This window comes from Phalangium opilio, unplaced genomic scaffold, assembly GCF_054372755.1.
Source record: "Phalangium opilio isolate 3A_F unplaced genomic scaffold, DU_Popi_V2 ptg000024l_1, whole genome shotgun sequence".
NCBI lineage: Eukaryota > Metazoa > Arthropoda > Arachnida > Opiliones > Phalangiidae > Phalangium > Phalangium opilio.
This window is the reverse complement of record NW_028324155.1, coordinates 5936931-5954064: the sequence shown is the minus strand read 5'-3', so window position 1 is coordinate 5954064 and position 17134 is coordinate 5936931. Positions and strand designations below refer to the sequence as shown.

The 17134-nt window shown below is 34.8% G+C and overlaps 1 protein-coding gene across 1 annotated transcript; it reads right to left on the bottom strand.

The window, feature by feature from the left end:
* Positions 1–5817: 5817 nt before the first annotated feature.
* Positions 5818–10107, bottom strand: LOC149692437 (uncharacterized). The gene has a single exon (XM_089867545.1). It carries the CDS (start codon positions 10105–10107, stop codon positions 5818–5820), a length of 4290 nt encoding a protein of 1429 aa, XP_089723671.1.
* Positions 10108–17134: the final 7027 nt, after the last annotated feature.

Genomic DNA, 17134 nt, shown 5'->3' with positions numbered 1-17134 from the left:
GTATAAAGTTCCTTCTCTTTGTTTAGACTTGGCTGTTCAAGAAGAAAGATAAAATTTAGTAGAGGTATTTATATTTTAGGCCGCGACTTGTTCAAACGTACAGTACGCAATGTTATGTTTAAAATTAAATGTAGGTAGGCCTAATTAATTATTCTTAGCGGTGAATTGAATGGACTTTTCAAAACATTTCCTAACGGCCAAACTTTGTTAAATTTTATTTATTATTCTACAACTGAATTTAATTCCACCTTAATTTAAGTCTATTTTAAGATTTGAATAAAGTAGTCTTCAGACTTGGAGGATTCATACCATTTACACGAGGATTACAATATACTTGGAGGACAAAAATGCCTAATATACTTTGTCCTACAAGTAGTCTGACCTCGTGTAACTGGTATAAATCCTCCAAGGTTGAGAACTATGTATAAGTTATTTAGACCGGACTTACCTCGTTTTTGCCCTGACGTCCTTGGATTTTATAATCAATATCGGTTCTTCTTTACCCTCAAATTATATCGTATTTTCTACCCTTATCCTCTTGGCGTTTTCATTCTCTCTCTTCTAATCCATTTAACCTTTCTCTCGCTCTATATAGACCTATTAAGTTTAATTATTTAAACTCGAAACGTGTTCACGACATATTCTAATTTAAGGGGCGTGTAATTGGTGAAAAAATATCACGTGATCTCGTTTTTTTTCTATACCTCTCTTTATTCTTTATTCTCCCATATACTTTGTGTTTGAACAAAAAAAAAATAAACGTATATCGGAATCTATATAGCATAATATTTTGATACAGACGGATTGTAATGCGATGCACGCGATGGATTTAAGATGTTTTTTAATATGATATTCTCCGTTTGATCTATAAATGAAATATTTACATTGTTTAACGAGTTAAAATCTATTAGGGGAGTATATAAATAGACAATCTTTGTACAAGTATAGCTCGCCCTAGATCTTTTCTTATTTGTTTTAAATTAGTTTCGGTTGGGAGGGGGAATGAAATAGAAATTGTTTTCAGCTTGTAGTACCGGTAGAGTTCCTTCTTTTTTTTTTTTGAAGGCGTGCTTCCGTAGTATCTTTCTCTATTTCTTTCTTCTAAAGCTATACATTCTTTCTCTTTACGTTCAAACTTCCCTAGTCCGTCGTACAGTCTGTCTCTAAGCGAATTTTCTCGTTTTGAAAATCGAGAAGAAAATAGAAAAGCAAGAAATTCAACCAACGTGTCAGAAAAACACACGATTGGAAGGAAGTGACGTTCGCACTGGGTATTATTTTGCTAGGCCTATACTTGGTCTAATTTAGGTGGGAATTAGATATGTTAACAGCTTTCCTTAATGAAATAATTGGCAGCTTATAACCCCGTAAATACGATTTACTAAATTAGATATTGGTTAAATCCAATAATTGGATATATACTACATCACCTATAGCTCTAACAATTCGAAACTCATTAATTATGGGCCAGATTTTAGCCTGTTTAAGTTTTCATCGGGGTTAATTAGAACCTAGGGCGAATCTGTCCATGTTTCCAATTTCAGTGAATGCAATCGGATCAATTGTTATCGTCCTAAATTCCAATTGATTAAATACCACCACCTGCATACCTGAGAACTTAACTTCGGAACTCGAAACGTACGTGAACATTCAGTTCATTTCAGTATAGGGATTACAATTTTGAATAATTTGAAAGGTCCCCCCCCCTTTTTTTTGTTACATCATGAACTTTGAACAGGAGACAGCCCTGGGAGAAATTAGGCGATGTTTACGATGCTTTAGCAGATGATTTTTACGGTTCGGGTTTCTAATTTCGTCAAAGCGAACGCAACTTGATGAGGGGAAGATATAAAAAGCGGGAGAATAAAAAAGATCGTCTGTTTTAAAGCATCTTTTCGCTTCTCCACGGTTTTCGTTATATTTCAAGCTCTTTTTAAATTACTCGGGTCTAACCTAAATTAAACGAAGAAGGAATTACGCCTAAATCCCTTTTGAATCGTCTTGAAATCTAATAATTCTTAAATTTTTAACGCCTATATAAAGACTGAGGGAAAGGGCCGTGCGTGTATAGCTTCTCTTCCCTTATCGTTTTTCCACTCCCTTCTTGCAAGCTTCTTTTATTTTTCCGTTTTGCCGCCCTGACCTTATCTTACTTTCGCCCATTTTCTTCTTCTCCGCGTCTTCCTTTCTTTCACTCATTTTTCCCTTGGTAATGTAGGTTTATCGCAGCGTCTTCGACGTCAAGGCGGAAATATTTTCCGACTGGTTTCCCAAATGGATGACGGGAGCGCCACACGCTTCCGATCCTTTGGCCTTTATGGGCGTATTTTTGAATTCGACGGATGACCGATCCTACGTCGACTTTTCTTACCGAATGATGAATTATTTCGCCAGTTTCGCCCGATCCGGGTACTTTTCTCTCTATTTTTTTAGCCCTCTTTTAACTATGTGCTTTTTCCTTTATACCGATATGATCCTACTCAACTTAGGCCTACTCACTCTTGGTTTTTGTCTGGGATGTAACTGAGCTAAAAAGAAAATTGGGTCCCCAAAATGTTGATGCTTATACTGAGAATCTATTGAGTCCAGGCGTTTTTTTATTTATTGGAAAAAAACCTTGAATAGAACATTATACAGGGTGTCTCTGATAATTCTGGCTTAAATTAAGGGGATGTTCTTTGGGAAATCGATTTTGAGTCGAAAATTTAACTTCTGTCTCCATTTTGCCCAAAAGGGACACTGTTTTCAAGTTCAGATTTGAGTGTTTTAGATAGGCTTGAGTACATACTATCCGTCTCACTATTCATAATTCTGACGTCTTTTTAAGCGTGATTTCAACCTCAAAATTAAACTTACTTAAATTGTACTTCAAAGGATAAAATTTAATGTACGTTTAATTCGGATTTCCTTTGAAAATTTGTCGGTCTCGTTCTTACGAAACCCATTAAATTTTTAGGCTCTCTTTCTCTCTTTCCCTGGCAGCGTTTAGTCCAGAAAAAAGGACGAAAAACCCTGATTGTTTTAGGCCTAACGATTTTAGGATGATTTTTGGGAGGAACGCCTTTCAAATATTCGGGTTCATGTATGTAAAAAAGAAAAAGAGAAATAACAAGGCGAGAACATTGGCGCGGTTTAAAGCGTCTGCAGGCTGCTTGTAACACACGTTGTAGATTAATAGTATGTAGTATAAATTGAGGTCGCGTGATCGAACCCTTTCCCATACAGGTTTATATAACTCTCTCCAGCACTTTATCCATTTATAGGAGGAGGGGGGACCCGCTCTATGGGAGAACGTATATATTCATTTTTATGATTAATAATGTTTGAATCGTTCCCGCGAGAGGGCAATCCATTTTTTCGCCTACTCTACTACTATATTGAGGGTCCTTTATGCTTATACTATAATTATGGTTTGAAAGGCGCCCTTAGTCTATTATATAAAAATCCCCATCGCAATTTAACCCTTTTTATTTCTGCACCAACGTATAAAGTTATCAGCTGGTTTCTAAAAAAGAGAACTGATTTTAGAATCGAAATCGTAATTGAACTTTTGAACCCCTAACCTTTTCACGCGCGGAATGCAAATTTTATAAGGGGTGTTTCTGATATAAGTCTGCCATGAATTAAAGTGGATGTTCTTTGGGTTAGCTGAGTGGAAGATGTCGTTTAGTTGCGGAAATATTTGGTCCCAAACTTTGATTGACCCCTAAAACAAAGGAAATAATTAATCTTTCTTCTTTGGTGAACTTTTGACACTAAGAATACACTCTTTTATTTACGACAGACTTATCATTATACCAAAAGTATGGAGACTTTAAAGGGTTAAAGGCCATTAACTTCACGACTATGTAATTTCAATCGAAAAGGTCTATTTTTATACCCACGCTGACGGTTTGAATCTTTTCACGCATACATCATATTTTTACGAAAAACTGATTCCCATTATCTTGCACAAATATTTGATATAAATTTGTAAGGGAGACACTTCAGACTTAAGAGCTTCCCGAGTTGATTAAATTATGTTATGAATATTTGATAGTACTGGAAAGGGAATCAATAGAGATGTATATATTCCTCTCATGTTTTTGAGGTTAATAGGCCTAGTAGTCTATTCTAGGGGTAATTTAATAAATTCGTATTATGAATATTATTATTAAAGAACCCTCTATTACGAGTGGGCGAACAATTTTTCTCCTAGGGTTCTTTTTTTTTCTTGAGCTAACCCTAATTAGGCTTACGGACATTTTCCTTCGGCATACAAATTAGGTCTATGTGTATGTCGCCCACATGCTACTACTTGGTTGAAAGGATACTGCCAAAAAGGAAAAAAAAATTCTGATATTCGCGCTTAGGTGAGCGCTATTCTAGGCACGAATGGCTCGCGACCCGCTTTTATTTCTTTCTTTTTTATTTTTACCGCATTTTTTTTTTTCTTTTTTTGGTCTTTGGCGGGAACCCTTATAGGAGTCTTTCGCCTTTAGATTGGCCATCTTACGACGGACGAAATCGGGCGACTAGAATTTTACGAGCAGGGAAAAAGTCTATCACTCTGTATCATCCGAACGCCGTATGGTGCTCGTTTTGGCGCCATTTGGTTCCACTAGCAATCAAAATGAGACAGTGCAGCTTGCCCTAAATTATATTCTTGTACAGGGTGATTTCTTAATACTCTGTTTATGCAATTAAGGGTGTCGTAAGTGGTTGTTGTTGTTGTTGTTGTTGTGAGGGTATTAATTAGTCGGTCTAATTAATAATGGACATATTGAATAATTATGTGAGTGGGTGGATATATGTCAAGTCGTAATGAAGTAAAATTTTGATTGAATTAATATATTAAAGAAATTAATTTGGAAGAATATTTCAAAATAACTCCATGTAGGCCTAGGAGACAAATAATTAAGTTACATAATCAGCAATTCCTGCAACGTAAACGGAGCTTCAAAATAATTCAGATTTCATCGAAATCGGACCATAAACAAGAAAGATACGAATTTTTAAAGATAATAAATATTTAAAAATAAATAAATATTGACCAGTTAGTTGTACCAGTATTTTGTACCAGCATTACACCCTGTATATTATACTCTAAGCTTACAATATTTATGTCTTCTCTAAAGGAAGAGAGTTTCTAATAAAATCATATTACAGAAGCTAGCCTCCTTAAACATTCTTTTAAGGTCTCAAAGGTGTTATTGTCTGGTTTTCGTCCTCGGTTTATATACCTGACATAAATCCAACATAGCGTACATACGAACAGCCTGTTATAACTCCTTGGGAGAGCTATGGCGATTTCGCGGGGACCCGTAAAGTTCCCGGACTGAAAACAGGATCTATTACGAGTTGGTCGCAATATAATTAACAACCGATAATTGGGCGAAAACGTCTTTGTTATTTAATTGTAGGAGCGAATCGAATAAATTCACAACAGTGGTGTAAACAACAAACTCTAACTTTATTTTTTAAAACACGTTAAATCAAAAAAATTGAAACTTCGACAATTTGAAAATTGAATGGCTGAAAAAAATTGACCATCTTTACTCTACGAAGTTTTGGTGATTTCTAAAGGTTGTTCCTCACGATAGGATGAGAGTGTTCCCCTTTCTTTTGCTCGCTGGTGGTCCCAACTGTCGCCTTTTTGGCGGCGGGTCGGTGCTACCTTGCACCGAACCAATTATCCCATAAATCAATTTTGAAGGGTTGAAAGGTTTTTGGGACCACTGCTTTTACCTTTGATCTGCTATCGTGAGGAACTAAAAAGTCTTATTTTAAATTTTATTTTGTGAAAATGGGCAAATCCCAACCTAGAATTTCGCGCTTTTATTTAATATTTTCAACACTCCCACTTTCGCTAAGAATTATGGGGTGTTTTGCTTCAAAACTAAACTCAGAATTTTCAATTCTCCCCCCAGCACAAATAACGCCTTCGTGTAGAATTGGGCTTAAAGATACAATTTTGGAAGTATGTTTAATTGCTTCCCCATTTTTAAGCGCTTCAATTTCCGCCCCATATTCTTCCTCTTGTAAATGTCTGACCCATGTTAATTCCGCATGCATAATCTCTTCGGCGGTTATAGGACCTACTCTTTTATCTTTTGATCTTCTCAAAAATCTAAATAAGTACGCTGTTATTCGCAAAGATTTGTTTAATGAATTGTGCCGACTTAAATCCATGACGTACTGAATTCCGGATTTTTCTTTAGTCTTGACCCCTAAAATAAGTTTTCGCCTTTCATGTTCCACTAATTCTAAATTTGTTTTTGGGGTAACTTTGGGCCAATTAATTTCTGCTTTACCAAGCCATTCTGGGCCTTTCCACCATAATAAACTGTTTACCAACTCTTCGGCCTTCATCCCCCTAGTCGGCAAATCCGCAGGGTTCTCAATTCCTGGACAATGACCCCACTGACATTTCTCTGTTAATTGCTGAATTTCTTGTACTCGGTTGGAAACAAAAGGCTTCCAACTCATGGCCACACTAGACACCCAGCCCAATGCTATGGTCGAGTCAGTCCAATAATTTATGGCATCTAATTTGTTTTCAAAAATTTCTTTCACATAATTTGTCAATCTAGCACCAATTAAACAGCCCATTAATTCGAGCCTAGGGATTGTTTGCTCCTGACTACCCTGACTTTTTACGGGAGCTATTCTTGTCTTAGCTGCAACTAAAGCCGTACCAATTTTTCCGTTGATCGTCTCATACCTAATGTAAATTACCGCTGAGAAAGCTTTTAGGCTTGAGTCGCAAAAGCAATGCAAGCCCATGCTAGTAATTTTACTGTCAGCCTCCTCAAAATAATATCTGGGTACCTTAATTGCGCTTAAAATAGGTATCTCCGAACACCAAGATTCAAATTCATGATTAATTGCTGTCGGTGTTTCTGTATCCCATCCTATACTGTCTCTTTGCAGCCACAAGCTCTGAAAGAGCATTTTTCCCCGTACTACGAACGGTGAAATTAATCCCATGGGGTCAAAAACTCGCGATATAAAGCTTAAAATATGGCGCTTTGTGATCTTGGCCTCTTCTCTAGCTGTTAAATTGGTAAGGTCTATGGCAACTAGATCCCGCGAGGACTCCCATTTCATACCTAGAATCTTGGTCTCCTTTTGTACGATAACCCCTTCAAACAGCTTATCTTCCTCGCTATCAGTCCACAATTCTATCAGTTCCTTTGAATTTGAACCCCACTTTCTAAAATGCATCCCTGCTGCGTTAACAACCCTTGCCGCTCCTACTGATATCTCGTAAGCGTTCTCTACTTGGTCGGCGCCAGTCACCCAGTCGTCGACGTATAGGTCTTGGTCTAACCTTTTCTTTACTCTGGCGTCTATTTTCTGACATACCTGGAGATGATGCTTAATAGTACCGGCTAACAGGAATGGACTACTTTTTACCCCGAAAGGGACCCGGGTCATTCTCATAGTCTTGAATTCAGACTGACTAATTTTTCCCTCAATTTCTTGTACCCATAAAAATCTGGTTGAATCCCTTTCTGATTCATCTATTTTAATTTGATGGAAAGCCTTCTCTATGTCGGCTACCATCGCTACTTTGTGCCCTCTAAATCTTAAAAGGAGTAGCAAAAGGTCCGGGTATAAATTGGGACCCTGGGCGAGGCAATCATTAAGAGACGGTACATTGTACGCGTGTGAGCTGGCATCAAAAACTACTCTTAATTTGGTCGTTTCTACATGCTCTCTAATCACTCCTTGATGTGGCAGGTAATATGTTCCTGGAGTAGTAATCATTAAATTCTCACTTGGAACCTCTTCAATTATGCCACCTTTTAATTGTTCATTGATAACTGCCTTGTAGTCTGCATAAAATTTGGGTTTTTCCTCGAATTTTCTAACTAGGCCTTGCATTCTTTTTACAGCTACTGTTTTATTATCGGGAACGGTTTCTTTGCTAACCACCCATGGGAATTTAACGCTGTAACGGTCTTCTTCAAATTTAATTTCATCGATAAAATTGCTTAATATTTGGTCGTCTGAATTGTCCAAATTATCTTTTTCGTTAACTCCAAGACTTTCTAAATTCCAGAATTTCTCTAAGGTTTCGTTAACCCGTTTCTGACCTAATTTCATTAGCATGGTTTTAACTGTTTTTCCCTTAATTGAACCATGGCTTTGACCGGCTGTAGCCTTAGTCGACCCTTGAATTGTCCAACCCAGTTTTGTTTTTTGTGCCATAAGAAGTGGTGAAATACGCTCAAATTGTTCACCCACTATTTCCCAATAATTGTCCGCGCCGATTAAAAGATCACATTCAGATCTGGCGTCTTTAGCACACCCAGTATCCTCTGCTAATTGCAATCCTTTGGATTTCATGAGTCCTTCAATTTCTTTTAACGAGTTGCTGCTACTAATTGACTCGTAACAAATAAATGGAAGCTCTATAGCTATAATTTCAGAGTATTCTAATGAATTGTTCCTGTTTTCTAATCTTAATTTAACCAACTTTGCCTTGGTTTCTTGGGGTCTTTCATTTCCGCAACTGTAAATTTCTAAATTCTGCTCGCCTACAATTGGAAGCTTTAAATTTCTTGACAATTCCTCTCTTATGAACGTGGCCTCGCTCCCCCCGTCCATGAAGCACCTGACCTTTTCTCCCTTTTGCTGACGGCTGGGGTTTTTCATAACGCCTACTGCTGTTTGCAAAAGAACTACCTTTTCCTCCGAATTTAATTTAGCTGTTGATGAATTGATTTGAATAGTCTCTTTAATATTGGTACTATCTGATCTTGTTTCTCTAGGTTTCTCATTAGCCTCATTATTCTCACAAAGTGCGTAATTGTGCTTTTTTGAACATCCCTTACATTTATTGTATCTCGACCTACAATCCCTAGTTCTGTGCCCATAGCGGAAACAATTGAAACATCTGTTGGCTTCCTGGATAATTTCTAATTTTCTTTCTAACGTGTAATTTCTACAGTCTAGGGACCTGTGCTCTTCTGTCTTACAAAAAATGCAAAAACCTTTTTCCGTTCTGTTATTGACCTTTGTTCCGAAAACCTTTGCCGTGGCCGTGAACCTATTTTTATCTCTAATTTCCCGATCTGAATGAATTTTACGGGGTTTAATTTCTTCTTCGAATTTTGAAGTACTCTTTTTGGGGCCTTTACTTAAAATTGCTGCCATCTCTCTACTCTCAATTTGATCTCTGATAAAGTCAATCAACTCTTTTGCATCCCATTCGAAACTATTTCCCGAAGGTTTATACTTGATACAAAAGTCCGTTCTTATATCCTCAGGTAGACTTTCTAAAATTGACGGACAAACAAAAGTTGCCTTATCCTTAATATTAAAACCCAAAACCTCGAGACTTCGCAAACTTATTTCGCAAGTATCTAATAATTGACGTAATGATTTTAGGTCTTTAGAATTATCGACCGGCTGAATTTCAGAGAGCTTTTTCATGTGATAATTGACACTAAATTTTGAACGCGAGTATCTGTTTTTTAGTAATCTAACGGCCTCATCGTACGAAGGACCTATTTCGGCTAACCCATCGACGGTTTGAAACGCGTCGCCTTCAAGATACGAGTTCAGATAAAATAATTTTTCTACCTTTGTTAAACGTTGGTTCGAATCCACGGTAGCACTAAAACGTCCCCAAAAATTGTTCCACTTTTCGTGGTCTCCATCGAAGGTAGGGATTGTTAATTGCGGTAGTCTAACTTCCGGTTGAAAGCTGACTAATCCCACGTTGGTTGGGGTGCCGGCGTTGTTGGGCGTAGAGATGCCGGATGACGCTCCCGATGTTGCCGGTGTTGCTTTTCTTATGCCGCGTGCTAATGCTGACTTCCGGTCTCCAATTTTTTCTTTGTAAACAATGGCGTCGCTTGTTTCCTTTTCCATCTCGGCGTCGTCTTCAATTAGCGCCTCGACCCTCGAATCGACCTGCGTCAGGTCATCTTCCTTTTGAATAAGTGCGTCCATTGCATCTTCTAATTTTTCCACTGGCGTTCCCGGTGCACTCAGTAAAGCGTCAATTTGATTGAGTTTGTTGGTTGTTGCTGTTCTGATGCTTTTCCTCGATGCTTTAGCGAGTTTAAGCAGCTCCTTGTTACTCTTTGCTGAATTTGTTGTGCTTTCTTCCATTTTTGCGTGTTTAATTGTTCAACTTAATTGTACGTAATTGCAGAATTCTTACTTTGATTATCTGAAGTCCACGATTCCCGAAGGTTTCGGCACCATGTTCTAACTCCTTGGGAGAGCTATGGCGATTTCGCGGGGACCCGTAAAGTTCCCGGACTGAAAACAGGATCTATTACGAGTTGGTCGCAATATAATTAACAACCGATAATTGGGCGAAAACGTCTTTGTTATTTAATTGTAGGAGCGAATCGAATAAATTCACAACAGTGGTGTAAACAACAAACTCTAACTTTATTTTTTAAAACACGTTAAATCAAAAAAATTGAAACTTCGACAATTTGAAAATTGAATGGCTGAAAAAAATTGACCATCTTTACTCTACGAAGTTTTGGTGATTTCTAAAGGTTGTTCCTCACGATAGGATGAGAGTGTTCCCCTTTCTTTTGCTCGCTGGTGGTCCCAACTGTCGCCTTTTTGGCGGCGGGTCGGTGCTACCTTGCACCGAACCAATTATCCCATAAATCAATTTTGAAGGGTTGAAAGGTTTTTGGGACCACTGCTTTTACCTTTGATCTGCTATCGTGAGGAACTAAAAAGTCTTATTTTAAATTTTATTTTGTGAAAATGGGCAAATCCCAACCTAGAATTTCGCGCTTTTATTTAATATTTTCAACACAGCCTGCATTTTTTATAGCAGGCGAAACGTTTTTGGGGTATATACTAAAATATTTTCCTAGAAACGCGATTTCTCCTCTCTACATTTTTAATAACAAATATATGGTTTTATATTTTGGTATTGCCGAACATCTTTTTTTAATCAAATCTATCGTCACTTAAATGCAGTCTGCCCCAGATTTAATGTTTATTTTACAGACGGAAAACATTTTTTTGGCTGAAATGAAATAAGCCTACTAGATTTATATTTTAAAAAAAATATAATGCCAACAAATTACTATAAATATATTGTATTAAATCCTATAAAGTTATATTTAATTTTTGTCTAGTTATTTAGAAAATAGTAAATATTTATATAAATTGAAACTTCAATCGGTTGAAATAACTATTTCTTTTTTTTTACTTTCAACTTCACTTTAAAGAAAACCCCAAAAAAATGACTTTCAGACTTTTAAAATAACAATAACATAAAGAATAAATAGGAACCGTATCAACCTTAAGTTATACTTTTTGGAGAAAGGTTAAGAAACGGAAATAAGTAAAAAAAAATATCTATATAATAAATGTGGGAAAAAAATCTAGAGAAAAATGAACGTAAAAATACCCAAGATTTGTTTTGCCCCGATCTAACGTAAATATACCACCAACTTCCCTCCCCACATTCCCCCATGGCCCTTTAACTCTGTTTCTTTTCTTCCGCGTTCGATATTATCCGGCGAAGAAATCCTACTGGTTTCAATGCGCGAAAAACGCCGCGGAATTTTTCTTATTCCGCCATGAAGCTGTATTAGGGAATTTTGGCGATTTTTCTAAAATTCGCCGGCGGTAAAATTTAGGTAATATCTTTCTGTTTTTTAAAAGAAAGAAAACAGGCGCCCATTTCGCTTATATAAACTCGGTGAAACATTATTGCCTGGATTTTATCGTTGGATTTGGGAGGTCAATTCCGCGCTTCGAAGTTTTTCGCTATCGGGTCGGTGAGGGTTGTTTCTATTTGCTTTTCCAGATATATTTTATTTTTAACGTTATTTTTTTCTGCGCAGAAAAAGCAAATTGTGGAGTTTATATTGTTTTAAAATCAGTTTTCTTCTTTCGTAGTATTTTGTTGAATATTGCAGTATAATACATTGGAGGGTGGGTAGACGCTATTTTCAGGTACTAATATCTTTGGAGGTGTGGGTTTGAATCCCATCTCCGTCAGATGAACTTTGAACCCGAAGGTTTGTTGAGTTTCTACCTACATGAGTGGATAATCGAGTATGACTAAGGTAGAGTGGGCAAGTGGTCAAAGGTGCAAGTTTCAGGTACTTTTCTCTTCGGAGGCATGGGTTAGAATCTGACCTCTGTCACAATACGAAGGGATTTGATACACTACCTATGACATATAATAAATTCTCCACTCTCCATACCACGCTCTATTTGGTATCGAGTATCGTGTATTCTTTAGTTTCTCTGCCCAGAACAAAAGCGATCTGCTGCTGAGATATTTGGTGGCCTCAGGAAAATTTGTTTTATTCACCGATATAAAATTGAATTTTCCATGTAGAGGGATCGAGCCGAAGAGAGAGTAAGAGAGGATTGGTTATACGGTATCTGAAATGAAGTTTACTTCCCAACCGTATTCAATGCTTAAACGAAAAAAAAAATGTTATTACATTTGGGAGTAGCCCTTTCTTTTCTCCTTATTCTTTTCCTAATCAAGTTCCCACGGTTAGGCTTAGCTCGGTTTTCGAAAGGGAAAAGATTGGAGCACAGTAGGGTTATTTCAAATTCATTTAATTTTCTCGTGATTTTCCCAGCAGGCACGTGGTTTTTACCGCCAAAATTTCATTATGTATCATATTTCGCTGGGATCACTCGATAGGCAATTTCAACAGTACCTTTGAGCTATTTCGTCTAAGCCTTTAACAGCGCTATCATTCGATATATTGCGAAGGATAAACGGTATTTTGATCGAAATAGGATAGCAGGTCGATAGATATTGAACCTATAGAGCTCGCGCGGGCGATTCCTTTTGAATTGTAAATAACCTTTTGACCTTTTTCCATAGCAGACTATGGCTAGCTCCATCGGTCAAAGCTTTAGCCTCTCTATCTGTAGGCGAGCTTTATAGTAGACGGAATCTCGAAAGAATTCTATGAATAACTGATCGAAACCTTTAATCGGAAAAGGATAAAACCTTCAGTATAAAATCGTTTCACCCTAAGATTAGACCAAGGCCCGAAGTCTACCTCTATTTAGGTTACATTGTCGATAGCCTTTACTTCGGTGTAAGGTACGACGTACACTGTATTTTTCAACTTGAATTCCCAGCGTAGGAAGGAGTTAAGGATGGTTATTAATCACCTAGATTTATCAGCTGGGCTTAGCATTGTACGTGGTGAAAATTTAACATGAAATAAAGCGGCGCCCTTACCAGAAAAATGTGTTTCGCGAGAAGATAGAGTGTTGGTGAAAGGCGATTCTTTCTCCGCTTGTTTAGTTTTTGCGGCCGTTTTATTCTCTCTAATAGCTTATTCTTTTCACGTGAAAAGGGATCTACGTTTCTTCTATAGCGTACATAAAAGTCTGAAAAAGTTTGAAATATATTCTTAAGTCTATAGCAACCGTACGTTTGACCTTTGTTTCGGGATTTTCTTTGAAAGAAATAAAAGGGGTCGGGTAATTTAAAAATCTATTAAATTGCTTTTCAAAGTTCCGCTTTAATAAATAATTGCAGAGTTTTCATTTGATGAAAGCTATTTTTAACTATTTTTATCGATTTAAAATTTATAGAAATATTTTATATTAATAATTCACAATTTGTAATAAAGGGTAGAACATAGTTTCGAAATTGCATCAGATTTAAAAGAAATGAAATAATGTCCGATTCCTCAATACAATTCATACATTTTCTTTTTGATCTGGGTTCAATAGGAGAAGCTACCATCTAGGGGAATTGATTTAATGTATTTTGAACGAGCCCCTGTAGAAATGTTTTTCCCTCTGAACGCAAATCATGCTGGAAGTATGTTTTCTGTTATTAAACTTGGAAAGCATGGTTTTTCAATTATATTTAAAAATAAAATATACCTACTGTATCTATTTTCGGTAACACTAAGTAACCCTTTAAAGAATATTTTAATTTATATGGTAACTTTCGCATTAACTCAGTTTGCCAAGTCTGCTAGTCGTTAATAACGCTACCTGTCACAGAAAACTGCACGTTTCGAGTTCCACGTACCTTATAAGTCCGTAATATAATAAAAACACGTGACAAAAATAAGTATTTTTCTTATAGCAAGGTTTTTTATTTTTTGTAACAATGAAGATATAATTTCAATGAGCAAAAAAATTAAGAGTAATGGACTTTTTTTTTGGTTTAGTTCAAGTCGTCGTATACTCTTTTATATTATATATATATATACATATATATATATTACTTTTTCTCTTGGTTTTTTTTTCTTCATCCAAAAAACACATTATTTATAATGGAATTAATTTACTTATTCCTTTTATCTTTGTTTTGTATTGGTGGAATTACAGATATCATCTCGATTTATATTGGGTGATTTTTATTTATTTATTTATTTATTTAGTTTGTCGAGAATGTTTTTTCTTTTTTATTTCGATCTATATTTTCTTTAGTCTATATTATTCGTAACCGTAAAAATATTCTTTGGTTGAAGGATATTCGCGACGAAGAGAAGAAGGGAAGGAAATATTTTTTCTTTGATTTTATTTTCATATATTTTTCCCGCGTTTTTTTGAACAATCTCTCGCGAATTTTCCCGCCATTTTCCTCGAGAATCTTTTCACTTCCTTTTATTTTTTTTTGTACCGTTACATATATAAGTCTATGGAATTTATATTGTCTTGTTTTATATATATATTTATATATATATCTTTCCTTCATGCGCTCGTCAGTTTATTGTTGAAAGGCGCGCGCTGCAGAATGATGAAAGTATATTTTTAGTTCATATTTATACGTATCAATATAAAAGACTCTTGAAAATCCCCTCGATGACACAATTTATTTATTTATTTATTTTTTATTTTATTTTATTATTTTTTTTCTTTTTTGGCGCGCGCTTTTGTTACCGTTGCGCGCACAAATATTCCCGCCATAATCGCTCTCTATCGAGCGTGGGGGTGTTACTCCTCAAAGGAGAAAATAAATATTTTGAAATGTTTTTTTTTAAGGATGGGAATTTTAGCCAAAATAATATATTTTATCACACAAAATCTGTTTCTTTTTTTTAAATTTAAAGAAATATCGTGAAAAGGCATTTTTTAATGTATTATTTTATATTTAATACACCAAAAAATACCGATTTTCAAGTAATAATAATTATATTTTTGGGGAAATTAAGTTTAATTAATTAATATATATGGCTTAACATTAAGTTTATATATAACTATATATATTTGATTATTATATACCTGTATTCATTCATTTGGTGTTATTTAATTTTTAATTTATCACAAATATAATTTCATATCATTTTTAACCCAGTTTTTTTTTATATAACTATAACATATTCACGGTAACAAATTCTGCCGAAATAGATTTCTTGGTTTTATTATACAGTTGCCTAGAGGAGATAGGGTCTGGTTTTGAGTGATGGTGGAAGGATGCGCGGTCAACAAAAGGTTTTTATTAAAATGCGAAATGGAAAATGGAATTTTAGATGCAGTACGGGTTTTTTTTTTATGTAATGGGACTTTACAGCGCATGCGTGCTTGGTAGGAAAACTAGGGCAGTTTTTTATTTCTTATTTTATTACAATGTCCAATGTCCCCAAACGCTATCTCTCTCGGCTCGTCTCGTTATTCTCGATTCTGTTTCTTAAAAACTAATTTAACTTTCGTATGCATGAAGACTTTTAATTTTGAAAGATATCCTTATTAAAATTAGTCGATGATTTTTCTTTTGAAAACTTTTCTTTTCATTAATAATCCTCAAAATTTCTCATCAAAAGAATTTAATAAGTTTTTAACAATCATCTTTAAATTTATATTGCTTCATTTAAATTTTAACAGCGAGGTATCTCAGTTTTTAATTAAATTAACGGAAAATATTAATTTTTAATTTTGAGTAGTTTCAAAGTATAATTTAAAGTTCAATATAATTCCGAATGTATTTATTTATGATACCTGTACAGTAAATATATTTTGATTAAAGTGTCGTTGAATTTGTTGTTCGTAAAAATTGAAATAAAATTTTTTGATAATAACAAAGGAATTGGGAAATACTTAACTTGGCATTAAATATTTAATGGTTTCTTTTCGGTAAAATGAAAGGATTTTTAATTTTTACGGCAACTCGTATCATCGACGGCACTTTAATCAAATATAATTTTAATTTTACCAGTTTTATATCCTCGATCTAAATCATTAATTATTTATCGTTTTTCTTTACTCTTTTACAAGTTTTAAATTCTATACAGTATAAAAAGTAATTTTTTTCATATATATATTTCAGTTTTTTTTATATTTATTTATTTATTTTTATACCAAGATTCACTCACGTAATATTAATTATATAGTTTAATTACTTGACAATATCGTGCCGCTCGCGCTGTTTGATTTCTCTCTTTTATTAGAGTTAATTTAAATTAAATAGGGTGTTTTATAATTATTATTTTTTTATGGTTTTAAATTCTCCTCACTTCGTTCGTCAGTAAAGAGAGAAAAAGTCTCTATGTACAAAAATCTGCGGATTTTGGAAAGAATAGGAGAAAAAAAATGTTTTAAGAATTAAAAAGGAATGAAGAAAAACGGAAAAGAGAATAAATTTAAGGTTAATGAATTAATGAAATTAAGAAAATTCAATCATTCGGAAGAGGAAATAAGCTTCTTCTTTTTCTTTCTTCTTATTATTTTTTTTATTTGAAGAAAAATAGTATGTGTGCCAAATTTAGTGAAAATTAAAAAGAAAGGCGCCAATTAGGATAGAGAGATTTTTTCCCGCCAATACCCAAAAGCGCGCGCTTGAAATTTTCAAAAGAATGAGATGAAACAAAAAAAGAAAAAGAAAAGTTGGCGGAACCAAATTGCTTTAAAGGGAAATTGAAAGGGAATAAAAAAATTATAAATTTTTTCTTAGAAAAATTCTTTTTTTTTTCTTAAAGAACTTGGAAGATGTCCTATTATAAAATCGTCCCACTCTAATTTCTTTCAAGGCGATGTGAATTGATTTTTTTTTTTTGATAATAAATCATTCACGATTTTACATACTAAAATTAAAAATACTGTATTAAACTAGATATTCAGTACAACAATACCTCCCAAGTTTCATAATATCAGCTTCAAAATTGACTATAATTATTTTGTTTAATAACTTTACTTTTTCTCTTTAAATTTAATTATTTCT

Coding starts and splice junctions, on each gene's coding strand:
- LOC149692437 (XM_089867545.1), bottom strand. CDS start 10,107: ATGGAAGAAAGCACAACAAATTCAGCAAAGAGTAACAAGGAGCTGCTT.